The sequence below is a fragment of the Metopolophium dirhodum genome, chromosome 4, assembly GCF_019925205.1.
Source record: "Metopolophium dirhodum isolate CAU chromosome 4, ASM1992520v1, whole genome shotgun sequence".
NCBI classification, from domain to species: domain Eukaryota; kingdom Metazoa; phylum Arthropoda; class Insecta; order Hemiptera; family Aphididae; genus Metopolophium; species Metopolophium dirhodum.
The window spans coordinates 36876806-36895389 of NC_083563.1; the positions used below are offsets into that span (position 1 = coordinate 36876806).

At 30.5% G+C, this 18584-nt stretch overlaps 1 protein-coding gene across 1 annotated transcript; it reads left to right on the forward strand.

The window, feature by feature from the left end:
* Positions 1-17041: 17041 nt before the first annotated feature.
* LOC132943036 (uncharacterized) lies at positions 17042-18318 on the forward strand. Its single transcript, XM_061011809.1, has 2 exons — positions 17042-17190; positions 17711-18318. Exons 1-2 carry the CDS (start codon positions 17179-17181, stop codon positions 18080-18082), a joined length of 384 nt encoding a protein of 127 aa, XP_060867792.1. The 5' UTR covers positions 17042-17178; the 3' UTR covers positions 18083-18318.
* Positions 18319-18584: the final 266 nt, after the last annotated feature.

The window sequence follows — 18584 nt, forward strand, 5'->3', positions numbered from 1 at the left end:
TATTTTGTTAATTTGTATTACTTTGTTAATTAATTTTTTACAAAGTTCTTTCATTAATGTCCAAATTTCCTTTATTTATCAGTTGATTTCGAATTAAGAAAACAATAAATCAAAGGCAGATAATAATTGTTTTGTAATATGTGGATTGTATATAGTTGATAAAAATATGACGGACAATATATAAAAATACTATCAGCAAAAATTTCACGTACTTCACACAACATAACTAAATTTGTATAACAATTGAATATTGGTATGCTTTCATTATTTTTCATAAAACAAAATTGTTCGTTATTATTAGCAATAATAATATCGTTTTGATTTGAAAACAATTGATGCTTAGCTTCGTCTATTGATTAGGAATAGTTAATATTAGATTTCAACTAGCTTCATACATAGATTTCCTAAATAAACGCACATCTGAATGACTTATATTAACAGTAGTTTGATCTTTATGTACTTTTCTGATTATTTTATTTGGTTTAGTAAACACATCATCAATGGCCTTTCGTTTAAGTGTAGACATTATTTTTTGTCGATTTAAAATATTTTCAAAAGTGGCCGGATGATTGTGATAATTTTTTTGTGAAATTTTTAAATCAAGTTTCTCACCAATGATTGCTGTTACGCTACTTTACGATTTGTACATCTGAAGTGAAAATTTTGGTCCTTCAATTGTTTATTTTCACTTAGCTTATATCCCTGTATCAGAACACATCGTCTTCCTCGTTTCGTTACAAATATATCATCTATGGAGTTCATGGTAAGAATATTTACTTTAGCACTACACACTCGACAAGCGACTACGGACTGATTGTCTGATATGGACTTATAGTGAAATAAATATGGATAGGCTAGATTTTCGATATTTTCGATAACGTCTGTGATTACGCATTTTATCGCTTTCTACTATAATATTTATTAACGTAGGAAGTCCCGAATGTGGTTATTATTATCGTGCTCGTGTAATGTACTACGGTAGTGACCGCTCCGCTTATTTTTTTTTACTTAGCTTCGCGCCACTACCATCTCGCCGGATTAAAGGTATATACAGTATATACTTACCTATATTATTTTGATATATATATATGTATATTTGTATATATATATTATGCATTTATGTACATATTTTATATACTTTTTAAACAAAGGTATATACATTTTACATTTTAGTGCCCAAACGTGTTGCAATTTGGGATAAGATGCCCAAACGTGTTGTAGCCAAAAAGGAATACGTTCCGTTCCTTGTTCCTTAAAAAAAAAAAGAATTCGTTCCTTTGGAAAATGAACGAGTTCTTTTTTAGTTTCAAATAAAATAAAAATTCTTATTTAATCATTAATGTTTTTTTTCATATGCATACTTCTTTAATTTTTGATTCTAATATATACAGGTAGGTATATATTTTATAATTCTATTTTAACATTTTCTTCAAAATTAAATTGTTGGCCAACGTATGTCGATTGTCTTAACGTAGATACTCGATAACGATCACTAATTAGCAATATACATTATACACATTAAAATTAATATATCTTAATTTCAATTATTTACATACTTATTTGTGTAAATTATTGAAACTAGAAAGGAACGAACAATATTTTATTATTTTGCCTTGTAAAAAAAACTAGTTCATTTTCTCTTTCTTTTTTTATAAAAAGGAATTCGTTCATCGTGCCGTTCTTTAAAAAGGAATTTGTTCCAGGAATCCGTTCCTTCCAAACACTGCTATAAAGTATCAAAGTTATACCAAGTTTGATATAATACGGTGGATTATATAATCAATCAATACATAATCCTAACCTAACCTAACCGTACTAAAATTCGATGAATAAAAAATAACCAAATTTAACCCTTTTAAAATTAGCCTATCTTCTTTCCAGAGGTCTAATCTGCAAACAAACATTCATTTATATATATTTATATTGACAAAAATAATAATACAAATCAATAAACATGCCCGATTAACCAATAGCAACCAATATATAATTCACTATTATTATTTTAATCTGCAACAATAAACTAAATTTTTATTTTATTATTTAGTTTATTTTTTTCTGGACACATGGCGCCACTGTTGTATTTTTGACATCCAAATTTCCTAATTTCCTAATTTTCATTTTACATTTATATAGTTAGAAGTTTATAATATCGAAAAATGTTAATATAGGTACCAAATATGTATATGGAAATTATATCATCTAATAATTATGTTTATAATTTTAAATTCATGGTTTTATAATGTTCCGAAAAATTTTTAGATTCTAAACGAAGCGACTGATTATGAATACTAGTATATTATTATTTATTATATAGTATTCATAATCAATGGTATTAGCTTTTAAATGATGTGCGAGTTTCTTTTTAATTTTAATTTTTGTTTCTGAAGACACTGTTTTAATACCTAGTAGAAAATGCTTTCATGCTTCAAAATTCAAATTGGTACTAGTTTTCCAGAAGGGGAACCTAAACATTCTCAGTACTTTATTTAATAATCGGGGAAAACAAAACAAAAATTACGGAAAAACTGTTTACTCAATACAAATTTTCAACAAAAGAAAGTTAAGACAATTAAAGCATTTGACTTTTATTGTTTTTTTTTAACAAAGAAATGTTTTTTGACTGGGTGCAACTTTTTTTTCTAACCGATTTTTGCAACGTTTAGTTTAGCCATAAAAACGAAAATCAACAATAAAAAATTTAATTAAATTAAATTCTAACAAAATGTAGCAAACTATTTTTTGATATTTGTCCACTTCGCTATACCCAAAACATATATATGATTCATTGGTTCTTTATTTTTCCTAGCAGAGGAAAAATATCTATAATAGCATGCTATATAGGCACTTAAAATAATATTATATGCGAACGACATCATATTTTTCCATAAATGTTGATTAAAATTGTTATGCTTTTCCGAAAACCTTGACTATTTAATACAAGGTTTCTCATGAGTTGTTATTACCTACTGGAATTAAAAATAAAACTGAGCGTAAATCCACATCATTATGACGAGGGATATATGAAGTTTGCAATTTCAAAGTTTCGAATTATTTTCTAATTATTTAAAATTATCAACTAAAAATTGTTATGTTTAATATAACTAAAACTTGAAAATTTAATGAATATTCGAAGGAATAACCAAGACGGTGCAATGTTTGTAGATATAGAAAAATACTTTTTTCTTCGTTTGAAAAAAAAAATTACATTTGTTCAAATTGACAAAGGTAAGCCATTTATTTTGAAATAGAATAATATTACACACATACACGCACCCACGCGTATGTATGTATACTCGTAATATATATACATACGTGTTTTCCTGCAGGGGCATTATTATTTATATATTATAATCATGTTGAAATTCTTGGTCGCTGCAAACGTAATGATAATATTCTCGGTGGTGACAACACGCGCGTTACGACAGTCCACAATGGAAGCAAGCGACCACTATACGGTCGGTTTACTCGCATTTATTGTTAATCTGACCGCAAGACAAAGGCAAAGCGCACACAATAATAATAATCGTTCAAACGGCACGGCCGACCTCGCCGGATTACGAGCGCAGTATTATAGTAGCACCTATAATGTGCGACGGAAAACGACATACCATATACGGCAGCCGCCGGTTTAAAATGCTCTTTGGGTGACCAGAAACTGTAGCCTGTACTATACAAGGTGATTCGCGAGCCAGGAAGACTCACCCCATCTTTACCTTTAATTTATAACTATGCGCATTCATTAAAATTCTGAATTTTAGATTTTTTAGATTTTTTTATAAATTTGATTTATATAAATATAAAAATTTTAAATAGTACTATGTAAGTACCTACTACGGATAATAGTCCATAGTAATATTTTTAGATTTTCAGAAGACATTTGATGATTTGATTCAAAAATTAAAATAGGTAATTAATATATACATACATATTAATACAGCTTATAATTTGTACAAATGTCTGAGTATACTAGACTAAATAATAAATATTATACACATCATATTGTATATATAGGTACATATATTATTTATTGACTTATTGTAGGTATTTAGTATATACAAGGGTTTTAAATATTTCCTTTCTGAAAAAATGTATTTATATATTAAGTAAAACCATAAATGAAGGATTGAAGGAAAAACTGTCCATAGTGTTTCATTTCCATAGTGTTCCATTTTGGTTTCGCCAATGCATATATTCATTCACCGATATATTCGTTCACCGATATAACCGTTCGTCGGTATATCCATTCACCTAAATGTCTTTTGCCGGAATGGATCTTACCAAATTGACCGGTTGCCGTCCATAGTAGGTAGGTAGACAAGGTTTAATAACTTAAAAACTTAACTTACTATATGAATTTCGATTAAGATGCTTAAACATTTTTTAAAAAACGTTATCTATAGACATTTACAGCAAAAAAATTTAAAGAAGAAGTTTGTATCTCCAATGGACATTTTTTAAATGAAATAAATAATTTGAGAATGTATTAAAAATATAGTCTTAAGTATATTTAAAAATTTCATAAAACAGAATTCGAATAAATACGTTACTTATTAAAGGATAAAAGGCCAAAAGGGATATGTCAATATGCCATACACATGAAATTGGTGAATGCGAATCAATCTGTACCTCCTAATCAAGCGAATGTTATTTATTATATAGGTATAAATATATTGATGCTTATTTATGGTGCCTTTGCTATATGGGCAATATTAATGCACCAAATAATTGATATACCTAGGTATCTTTTAAGATTTTTAATATTTAAAAAACTAAACATCATATTTCAATTCTGATACTTGCAACGTCATAAACACATAAAACCATACATTTATAAATAAATTAAATTTCAATATAAAATTTAATAAAATAAAATGTTTAGGTTGATAAATCGTTGTGTGAAGCAAGGAAATTTTACACGTATAAGATAGGCAATTACGATGAGTAGGGCCCAATGACGTCACGCGTCTTTTTTCAACTGCTCATAACTTATTGAATAATGTGAGTAGAAACGTAAAACCTATACCATTATCCTTAGAATTAAACATTCTTTCAAATAAAAAAAACTTATTTTTTGTGTTGTGTGCTCCTTTAATAATTGTCTATTTTCATTAAATATGTCGTATGGTAGTAGGCATATAATTTGTGTGTTTCAGAATGATAGCACACACAAAGGCCCCAGCTGTAATATAAACTTGTGGGTGATGATAAATGAATCTAAAAATAAAAACAAAGTCATGCCGACTTAAATAAAATGGTACACTTAGCTCACCTCGGCGCAAGATAGTACAGACGCGTGCGTGTTGCTCAATATTCAATCCACAATGATCACAATATTCAGAAAACGATTTTACACGGTGGATAAGCGTTTTCTAGTTGGTTACCAATGGTTAAAAGTTTAAGACAGCATTATAGTCACAATATTAACGCACCCTTGTCTATGCACACCGATTAAATAAAATGTTTTACTTATTATAAATCCGATTAATGAATACGAATCAACGGGAATTATAGTAGAAGCACATAAAAATATACATTGCAATAAAAATTTTGTTCTCTCATCTTTTTTTTCGTGAAATTTTGAAAAAGTAATTTTGTGAATTTCAATCTAACTGTAAAACGAACGCCCTCGATGTGCGACGTATGTCACCCGCGTAACACTGCATAATTATTTATATCATTTATACGACACACAAGACACATTACACACGCATCATAACAAACATAATAAATATATTATGTATAGTGTATTAGTGTCACATCATCGATTCACATCACGCTAGCTCCGGATCATATTATAATATATGTATTGTCTTCTGTTTTATATTGATATGTATGTTTAGGCCTTGACCGGTTGTAGCCAAAATAAATTAAACATAATATTATTATAGTTCATACGTTACGGTAGTCAGTATTTATAGCCCGTGGGAAGGTGGTAGTAACTCGTCCCTACTTGTATTAAATAGTTTTTGAATATAACGTACTAACTTTATATTTTTTGTCGCACCTCTACAGGCCCGATACCACGTCCGTGAAGTTGGCACCCCCACTTTGAGATATCGACTTCAAACCAGCGCCATTATTTTGCAACTAATTTGCAACAATTTGCAACACCAATTTTGAAATTTGCAACTTCCCCCATTCATCGAAAAATCCGATTTCCCGATGGTAGTACCATCAATTACCACAGGCATTTTTTTAAAATTATTTTTATTCATTAATGTTATAAATTATTTTTGAGTTGTTAATGATTAGTGAATGCAACTAATAAAAATGATGACCAGTCAAATTCATTTTTTTTTGTAACTTTTTTAATTTATATTTATTAGTCATTATTATAAAAAATGTTCAATATTTTTTGTAAGAAATCATTTATTTATAATTTTTAAGAAATATAACTCAAACCTAATTTATAATATTGATTAATAGAAAATAAATTAACATTCTGGTTACCATTTTTATTATTTAATTTTAATTTTAATAATATTATAAATTAAGATTGAGTTATTTTTCTTACAAGAATTAATAAAAACTACGTATATTATAAAAATTATTCCTATTAATGATTAATAAATACGAATAATAAAAATAAAAACAATTAATACAAATGTTAGATTAATTTTAATTAAGATAAATTAATTAAAACATTATAAATAATTATGACTCATATTTTTTTTTACAAACATTAAAGTTCAAATTTTGACAAAATACTTTAAAATCACAAAAATGTGCAAGTTATTTTGTTTTAGAAGTTCATAAAATTTTTGTTTTTTAAATCCAAAATTTGAAAATTGAATACACGATTCCTCATGAATTCAAATTAAAAAAAAATATACAAAGACATATACCGGCCGGTAAAATGGAAATCCCCAAAAGTGCTGGGTGCGCATATCACGCGTATCCCCTACACAACCAGACTGAAATCACTACCACGGTCCTTACAAAAACCTTTTGGTTACATATTATATTCATATTATAAACTTCTTGCGTGACGCGTAAACAATAAACATTTTTCTTTCGTAGAATAATCTGGTTGTTGCATAGATCCCGCCTGCATAGTGCATTACCTTTGCCGTGACCAATAGTAATCACTATATTGATGATAGTGATTATATATTTTTATTCTTGTTTTAATATAGTAGTTATTATTTATATTGAAATCTATACCACGGTCTTTACAAAACATACACTTTTGGTTACATCTTATTTAATATATATTCATATTATAACATCTATACATGATGCTTAAAATACATAAAACCAAATCGTTTCTTTCATGAAATTGTTTTCGTAGAATAACCTGGTTGTTGCATAGATCCCTGAATTACCTTTGCCGTGATCAATGAACGCAGAGGCGTTGTGACAAAAGATCACACGCCGCCCGCGAAATAGCTCACTTCCTGTCTCCCGCCCTTGCCAAACAACATGGGTTCTAATTGTCACTCATATTTTAATAAAAAATGTCGATGCTTCGCTCAAAACAACACTGTATATAAATAGACACGTGTGAAGCAGTGGGTAGGTAAGAGGAGATCGCTGAGCTGAGGTGGATTGAGCGGATTGACTAGCCACGAGCGGTGCGTCGCCACGCCATTAGTCGGTCTCACTACCGTACCGCGCCATAAGATGTTTCGCTTAAAAAAGGTAATTAAACATCTTTTTTTTTGCAGTTCATCAATTTTTTCTTCGGGTATTATTAAGTAGCTCTTATTTATTAATGTTTGGTTAGGTATTCATTCCAGCATAATTTGTTGAAATGCTACACAAAATATACAAAACGCTTCATTGTCTAAGTATATCAGAAAATACACTAACCAAGGAAAGATAGCAAACCACCATTTATATTGAAAGTGAACGATTAAATTTAACAAATTGTTTATGCAACCCTACATAACTGTCTCACGTTAAAATTAATAGTTGATATCCAATTTTCATATAATATAAGATATTTTGGCCTATACTCGTTCAATGAAACCAGTTATAAAAATATTTTATTTTTATTAATAATACATATTATTACCTATATTATTATAAGGGGTCTTAAAATGTTTTTTATCATAACTCTTGGCGTGATATCGCAGAGGTTTTGGTTTTTTTTTATGTACCCTGTTGATAACAATTTTTGTTCTTTGGTCAAAAACTTGAGAATTTAATACAAATGTTCCTCGTGAGATTTTTTCACTGGTTGAAAAAAAAACCGAATATATATCTACAGAATGTAGATCTACGACACGAACGGCGTATTACATTATTACATTAATACATTATTACGTTATTACATTAAATTATTACCACAGAATATATGCAAATACAAATATACAATATACAATATGACATTATTTCAGCGCATAAGTAAAGTTAGAAGGTATATACTCTATATGCTCTAAAGTCTAAGACATACACGACCGCGAAACGGCACATAACAGGTGGCAAAGAGCCAACGGTAGTACATACGTACCAGTGCATGAAATACGTGAGGCAAACATACACTAACATAGTACAAACGACAATGGAGGACACGATAAACGGTTTCAGAATCCTGGCTGGACACAATAGTACCAGCGAACATGGGAGTAAGATAACAGTGGGAGGGGAGGGGGCGTTTAAAAACCTTTTAAACTCTATAAAATATAAATTTACTGGTCTATCATGTCAATAGAACCACAACAGCAAAACAACCGCCTGACGAATTTCTTCGTCCAACGCCAAAAAGAACGACGTGGACGTCTGTGTTTGACCACGATTACAGACCCTCCATCCGTGTTTTGCGTCGTATTCAAAATCTGCAACTCTGGAGCATCACCAGCTAAATTTGGACGCGCGGGAATATTCGTCGTAGATATACACAACCTGTCATCCAGCAAACACTTGGAATCAACGGTTCCGGTCTCTGCATATCGCTGATAACCTGCCGAAACTTTAGATTTGGCGTTGATCGCCACCCCATATCTGTAGGTTTCTCGTCAGTTGACCACGTCTGTGTTTGACCACGATTACAGACCCTCCATCCGTGTTTTGCGTCGTATTTAAAATCTGCAACTCTGGAGCATCACCAGCTAAATTTGGACGCGCGGGAATATTTGGTGTAGATACACACAGCCTGCCGTCCAGCAAACACTTGGAATCACGATTTCCCGACGATTCCGGTCTCTGCATATCGCTGGTGACCTGCCGAAACTTTAGATTTGGCGTTGATCGCCACCCAATCTCTGTCGATTTGGCTGAGGAAATTTTCCCCATTACGGCCATGTTAGGCAAAGATGCATATCTTTTATGCACCCGTAAACTTTTCATATCCCTGCAGCTTTCAGCCAAAGGTTTTGGTATGTTTTTTCGTAAATCAGCGAAAATCAGCTGCATCATTTCACTCTTGGATGTGATGTTGATATCGGACATATTTATCTGATAATATATAGGCAGAGTAATTAATAAATTATACGGAAAAAACGTTTTAACTAATTGTTGACCGCAAGAATGAAAAATAATTCGTAATGAAGACAAAAATGAATATTGACAAGTGGTAACTATGTGACACAGATACGAATTGTAGATTTTTCAAACATTCATGTACATGGCAACGGCCTAAAATAAGGCTTTTGGTATATTGTTACAATAGCAGTTTAAAAATATATAGGCACAATTTGTTTTTATAAGTATTTAAAGTTCATATTTTGACAACTATTTTCTAGTTAAAAATTTATAAAATGTTCAGCTTTTATAGCTAAGGATTGGTAATTTAAAACAAGGTTCCACGTAAATAGGTTATATATAAATTACTATTAGTTTTTTTACATTTTTTTATAAAATAATTTTTCTCAAACAGTTTTATTAAAGTTTTATTTGTTTTTTTAATTAATTGATTTTATTTATAATTTATCTAACATTTGTAGTAATTGTTTTTATTATTTTTATTAATCGTATTTATTAATCATTATTATAAATAATTTTTATAATATACATAATTTTTATTAATTTTTGTAAGAAATAATTTATTTATGATTTTTAAGAAATATAAATTAAAAAAGTTATAAAAAAAATGAATTTGACTGGTCGTCATTTTTATTAGTTGCATTCACTAATCATTAACAACTCAAAAATAATTTATAATATTAATGAATAAAAATAATTTTAAAAAAATGCCCGTGGTAATTGATGGTACTATTTGATGGCTAATTGATTTTTTTTTTTTGTAACTTTTATGAATTATATTATATTTTATAAATCAGTACCTAGGAATTAAACATTATTTTTGAGTTAGGTATTATTGATTAATAATTTATAACATTGATAAATAAAAATAACTTCTAAAAAATGCCCGTGGTAATTGATGGTAATACCATCGGGAAATCGGATTTTCCGGTGGATGGGGGAAGTTGCAAATTTCAAAATTGGTGTTGAAAATTGTTGCAAATTAGTTGCAAAATATTGGCGCTGGTTTGAAGTCGATATCTCAAAGTGGTGGTGCCAACTTCACGGACATCCCGATACCCGCCCGTCACGGTCCGCTTATTCAAGCCAACCGCACGGCCCGGATGTAAATATTCCCGCATACACTGTTATACATTTTGAAATTTAATTAATAAATAAATGAGCTTATGAAAGAAAAACAACCAGAGCAGAGGTGATTTTACATTTTTTAGTTGGTGGTTCAACAATAGTTAATACCACCCACCCACCCACCTACCAAAAATTCATATTATTATAGGTACAAAAACTTACCTAATTTTTATAACTTTTTTGACAATTATCATTTATTTTAAAACGTGCTTAAGAGAACGCCTCACCCGCATATGTTGTCTCCGTCTACAAGTGCATAACATATCAAATTGTATGCTCAGCAGAACACGTGTAGCTCCGTTAGTTTAAAAAATAAAGTAAATTGCCCTCTTATTAAATTTAAAGGTAAGATCCAGGCAATCTTATAGGCTTTTTATTATATTTTATATTTTAATTTACAATTTTAAAATACTGAGTATAACTCGCTTTAAAATTAAAATATAATAAAAAAACCTACGAGATTGTCCAGATAATAATCTTACCTTTAAATTTTATAAGAGGTTAATCACTCTTTTTTTAAAACTAACGGAGCTACACGTATTCTGCTGAGCAGTGAGCATACAATTTGGTATGTTACGCACTTGTAAGACGAAGACAATATACACGGGTGAGGCGTCATCTTAATAATTGTGGTGAATGATGAATGATATTATGATAAATTAGTTTTTTTCTTATCACCGAAAAGCATAATAACGAGTTGATGAAATAATTTTTTTAAAAATGTGAACGAATTTCAGGTTTTTTTTTAATTTGAAAAAAAATTTCGAAATATTTCTATAATGAATGAACATTAGTTATAGAAAAAAGACGAATTTTTCAAATTAAAAAAAATCTCAAATTCGTCTACAATACACTTATACACAAAAGCAAATTGATCGAGCTTTGACACATCTGCAGTTGTTGAATTGAATATATTAAAGTACCTATAAACAGTGGCGAGCTGAAGCTTACTTAATTATGAAAATGCGTTATTTAAAATTGAAGTTCAGTCCACCACTGCCTATAAGTGACTACATTTCAGCCAATTTTTCATTAGAGAGTAGTAATAACGATATTAATACAATACAATTCTAGTATACAATTGATTGCTATTTTCGAATAACAAAATAATGTAACATTCTTTCATACTTTATATGTGACTATATTTTCGTCATAAAGCTGTTTATAACTTCATAAGTTGATCGTTAATATATGTGATTGTATCTATTTGTTGCTAATAATGAATTGGCCATCAATTTAACCATTTTTATATTACCTATACGGCTATACCGGACACTGATTAGTGATTACCAAGACCAAGTATACCTACCTATTAAAATGACACCCACCCTAAACTTTTTTGGTGGTTCAGTGAACCACAAAATGCATGATCAAGCCACCTATATGAACTAGAGTATAATCATTCACGATCACGGGCTGTCGGATGTCGACGGAACGTATCAAGTTAATATTATTAATTAAGGTTTATAATAATAAATTCCAATGATATCTATTTAGCATATATTTATTATTTTAATAACTAGGTTGAGTTATATTGTCTATAACTTATATACGCAGACGGCAGACCCAATTACCGTCCTAAATATCTATCAGTTCTCAAGTGATAATACCTTGTAATATAATATTATTATTATTATCATCATTATTGTTTCGTGGTGCGTGATATTATTACATGTATATACGAGAGTATAAGAGTCGTTGGACAGCGGCTTTTTAATATACAACAATAATACTGTACGGACTGCAGATATAATAGGTAATGCGCATGTACGTCGAGGGGCGATATACTTCTTAAAAACGCTGCTCGAGACTAAATATGCGCATGCATTTGTCTGACGAGGGGTTAAGGCGGTTTTTTTATTTCTGGGTAATCGCTCGATCGCATATAACGGCGCTGCGCATATGTATACCGTATATTATAGACGTCCGTGAATTGAGGTGTATTTTTTTTCCAACTTTTTTACAATTCGAGCATCTTTATTCACAATGCTTACGCATGCAGCCCTCCGATAAAAATGACTTCGCCGCGCACACACATAAATACGTGGGAATAACGGGGTAGCGAGAACGGTGCAGAGACAGCAGCGGTAGTTCACCCCTGGCTGGCGTGCGGGTGGACGGACAACGAATTATTATTTATATTTTATACCTATGGATACCTAATATTACTATATACATATTTACTATGCATACAAATTGTATGTGTATATCGTATGATATGTATATAGTATTATAGTGTGTACATAATATTTTGTTATTGTACGTGTATTTCGTCATCGTACGATGTACGAATACTACATGTATATATGTATATAGGTATATAATATGTGTATTTTGATATTAGTATTCTATCGTGTTATATAGTATAAAAGTATGCTAAACCACAAAAAGGACTATAAATAAAGGTCAACAATGAGCACGGCCATGGCGCAAGATGTCTCTCGCGTTTTATGTATAGCTGCGGCTTGCGGGTAATGTGAGTACCTACTTTCCTATATTATAATAGTATGATACATATTATTACGAATATATGATATGATAATATATATTTAGTATTATATAGCAGTATTCGCGATTCGTACGATTTATGATTTGTATGCGTAACGGATGAGAAACTATACCTATGTAAGATGTAAGTAGGTATACAAATACGCACAGCACGAGGGGAATATACGTTACAATATACGATTTCAACGATTATATATATGACTGCGATGCTGCACGATGCTGGGCCGTGCACGTTATGCGATATACACAACAATTATTATCGTATGACTTTGACTAAAATAAATATGATTGCATGCCATTTTTCAGTAGAAACGATTGAGGTGAATATTACTAAAACTCATAATATACCTCCCCTTAGCCCGGCCCTGACTGTTATTATATACGCATAACCGTTCTATAATATTCTATAATAATAGAACCTTCAATCATTATTGTTTCAGACCCATGAAATATTTAAAGACGTTGTCAGTGCGCGTTTACATTTCGTAAATTTGAATACAATGTAAACAATCAGATAATATTTTTAACTTGAAAAAAAGTTCTGGTTCATCAAAAAGATTCAAAAATCTTGCGTCTTACTGGGGACCATAACAATTTTCCAGCTCCCTGCGGCCACAATATGTAGTGCTGGGGTAACCTGCTGAGGTAGCAGGGCAAGCCATCATCGTGCTTTGATATTTTTTAGTCGAGTATAATATTATATACTATGCTACGTAATACGTTATAGGTATTTACGTTTAAGACCGTTACTTGATTCCATTAATTTATTTTATTAGTTATATTTTGTTTTATTTTACTTTGTGCATCGAAAAGGTACTATACTGTATATACTTGTCTAATTTGAAATAGACTGATTACAAGAATTAATTTATTGTTATAACAAAAAGATAATGATAACAATTGTCTGTGGGGGTATACTCTATATCCATAATAGTTATTTATGTACTCTCACAGCCTCACGTTTCTATTTTATTTTTTCGTTTTTTTCCATATGAATCTAATTATAGTGCCAAATCGTATTTAATAATATGTAATTATGTACTTATAATATTGTGGTATCACCCGTATTGGACAATACGCGGTAAACCAACTATACGCCTTACCCTTGTATTCTCTAGTTAATGACACTCTCTAAAGTTAATTAGAATGGCACTGTTAACTCGTTGAGGTACGATGGTATGCGCTTGTCAATTCTTAGTTCGTTCCTATCTAGTTGAAATGACTCAAAGATTACATATACCTTGGCACTATTCAATTTAATAAAACTTCATTGACACATAGTACGTATATCCCGGCACTGTTCCTATAAAAGGTAAGAACGTAAGAATGACTAAAATAATGTTTAACTCGGGTTTTCAGGTCGGAAACACTTTTATTGCATTAAAACAAACATAAATACAACACTTAGCAAGTTCAGATCGACTAGCCGTACTACGATCGGCGTTTCACACGCACGTCGTACCTACGTCCTCGCCGAATCACTCAGCGACAAAGGGGCCCCCGTGCCTGTGCGTATGGTGGTGTTATAAAAAAAATATTATTGTCGCCTCAGCACATATTGCTTTGCTGGCCTGACCTATGCCAATAATTTACAATCTAAAATATTCCCACCTATATTACATATATATTAAATAATATTATTTTGATGACTGTCTACAATATACGACAATATGTAACTACCTATGGCCTATGCATATGTAAAGTGTGTATCGTCGTTCGCAGTGGCGTAATTGGGGAGGTCGCAAGGGGTCGCACTTGTGACCCCAAATATAATGCAGGGGTTAAACTTAAATTTACAACCCCTGAAATTTCCATATTATTTATGATTTTTCGTTGGTAAAAAATTAAAATAGGCTATATAGTTAATATTTAACTATTAATTAACTATGAAAAAAATTGTTAGAGAACGAGAAAATTGAAATTATATTTTATCAATACTAAAACAATGAAGATATAGCTGATTAATGATAACAATTTACTACAATAAATTAAATAAAAATGAATCTATTTTTAGATTGAAACTTTGCGCTAGTAAAGGTATTGCCATAAGAGGACATAGAGAAAATGAAGTGTCTTTCAGTTTTTGAACTGAAATAAAGTCATAAAACAATTTTACTCATCTACAGTACTACGTCGTTTAAAGCTAACTTAGCTAACTAAAGCCTACTAATAAACATTTAAAATCCATAGTTTTTAATAATATATATTATATACCTATATAGGTATTATAAGAAGAATTATACATACTTATAATGTATTTTATATTAATAGTGAATATAATATAATTATATAATTACCTACTTATATTAAAACATTGATTATTTTATAATGTTGGTAGTGTGGAGGAAAGTCCCCACGGGTTAGGTTAGTCCATCCTAAGTAATTTTTGCAACCCCTGATGTTTTGCCCAAATTGCGCCACTGGTCGTTCGTCACACTTGGGTAACTTCTGCAACGCTGAAGATGTTGAACATTTTTCCTTTGAATTAAGTGTTTAACTTGTTCGCTATACAGTTGGTAGGTACGTCAAAATAACATATATGTATATGTTTATTTTCTATAAGCCCAATAAAAACGGCATTTGGACTCTATACCTATTTTTAATTCGGAAGAAAATAGGTACTTATACATTTTAAAGATTAGAATGTTATAAGTAGGTACGCCGTTGTATTATTTAATATAAATTAGTTTTCAAAATATAAAATATATTAGTAGGTATTAAAGAATATTGGCATATAGTATATTTATATTTTATTTTTCATAACATCCTCTAAAGGGGTAGGTGGCAATAAATCCCGGAAAAAAAGTACATGGAAAAAAGTCCGATTTGGTCTGTAGTTATATAACTTACAGTAATAGAAGTTAAGATAATAATGATAGCAAAATTAATCTGTATAAAATAAAATATGTACCGTCTAAAAGTTAATTGATGAAGAGTTAGGAGTAGATAGAGCTAAAATATCGTTATAAGAATTAGGTTAAAGGATTCCAATACTAAAAAGTGGCGGTGATTAAAATATCAGTGGAAGAATTTTTAATTAATATATTGGCCTTTGTATTTGAAAACTAAATAAATATTAATTTTTAATTATATCTTTCATTATTTATACTACTAATGAATCAAGACTTTTTCCCGTTTATTAATATTTTATGGTTCGATTTTTTTCCGACTACCTACCAGTAGCAAGGCCTTTGAAAATTCCTGGCTATAGTGCTGAATACGATTTTAATGATAAGTGAATTTGTGATGATATATTTACATAATTATAATTTATAATTTATGTAATATGTAGCATAATATGTTGTACTTTGTAGTTTGTAGTTACATCTATTAATTATAATCTTATTTCAAAATACAATTAAATAAAATCAGTTGTAATATACGATATTAATTGTATAGTTTTAAAATATTAAGCTCAGAACTTAATTTATGAAATCATTATCTATTATGAGATAAAACAACGATGAGAATCCCTTTATTGTAATAATATTTATATGTTGAAAATAATGGTAACAACTAACAAGAGTAGGTATACCTGCCTAATATTTATTGTCTATTGTCTATTGATTTACTATAATATATTAATATATTATAACTATAAATACTCGATAAACTCAACTATAAGAACTAATACAACGTTGAATAAGTTAAATACGAATGTATTATAGTCCAATAGAATTATTTTCCAGACCTAAAACCAAAAAAAAAAAAAAATCATGTGTATTAGAATGTCAACTAAGAACGATGGAAACGAACCTTCTAGGTACCTACTTCTATGACATTTCGAAATAGTGCAGTCAGCCAATATACCGTTAGCGAAAAACGCATTATAAATTGTAAACGAGAGTGACAGTTTTAAAAGATATAATTTCAATTATTCTATGTAACACCATATGATTATCGTTTGTTAATATTTTGGCACCGGTGTCCGTTTTGTAATTGGATATGAATATTGTGTGCAAAATGGTAATTGAGAGTCTCTAGGCCAAACGGACGGTATAAAATGAACGTTCCGATCAGTGGTTAGTATCAGTATTTCGTCCGTCTTCAGTCGTACATCTGCACATCCATTATATTCACCAGACACTCAAAAGTCAACCTACCAACGAAATCACCATGCAATTCCAAGTAAGTGTATGAAGTATTTTTTTAAATTTGAGTTAGCGACACAAATTTATTATACTACGACAGTAGTATATAATATATATTATACATATAAATATACTGCAGTACAGTAGTACACGCAGGTTATTAACAATGTGCTTAATGCCTATAGATTGATTTCCATATGAATTTGTATAAGATTTTCTTGACACACTCTGTATATACCGAATATATATTATAAAGATCGACAATCTTAAGAAACGATTTATCAACTAGTCGTACGTGGTACGTGTAATATAAATATATTATTCGGTACCATTTTAATTTAATTTGAAACGTTTTTCGCAATATTATCTTTTTGATATCGACGATATTATATACCTACAGCCCTCACACAGTTACCTCTCTACTCAGTCTACTCGAGTATAGGTAGATAACCGTGGTACACCCAATGTATAAGACATGTATATAATAATATAATTATCAAATCGTTATCATATTTAGGTACTAATATTAATACTATACGTTTATTACATTCCTGCAGGTATCATTCGCTCTACTCGCCATGGTCGTGTGCTTCGCCGCCGCCGAAACAAAGACGCCGACATCGGCTCAATCTGCAGACGCCAGCCGGAGCAAACGGACAGTGGTCGTCCCACTGGCCGCCTCACCTTACGTGGCCGCACCATACGCTGCCGTCTCACCTTACTTGGCCGCACCATACGCCGCGGCTTCGCCTTACGTGGCCGCCTCACCTTACTTGTCCGCAAGGTACGCAGCCACCCCTTACGCCGCCGCCGCCGCCCCATATGCTGCAGTAGCTTCTCCATACGTCTCTGCTTACTCCACTTACTCTACCTACCCGTACGTTGCCAAGACCTTGGCTTCCCCGTACACAGCTACTTACTACCCATGAACGAACCGTCAGACCAGCCACCGAAATGTATACATCTAATGCTACGTTTAATTGACTTTGATAAGAGTATCTATTTAATATAATAACAATAACCTGTATTATAATGTATACAACTCTTAAAGATATTAATAAAAAAAAAAACACTTTTTTATGTATTCAAAATTTATTGTTGTACTTCTTTCAAAATGTAAATAAAAATTCAATTTATTTATTAAACAAATGTTTGTGGCTTATTATTATTATTATTATTATTATTATTCATCAACTAAGGTAAATCGAATGATCCAAGTGTTATATAAGTGGCATATAGGTACCTGGTACACATGTAAAAATCATAACATAATACAATATTCAGCATACTTAAATTACCTAATTGGCCTCTAGATCAATAATTTGTTTTACATATTATAAGATTAGATAAATATTATCATATTATTAAATGTGATAAAAGTTTATAGGGTTTGTTGACATTTCGTTATTACAATCATAAAAATAAAAATAA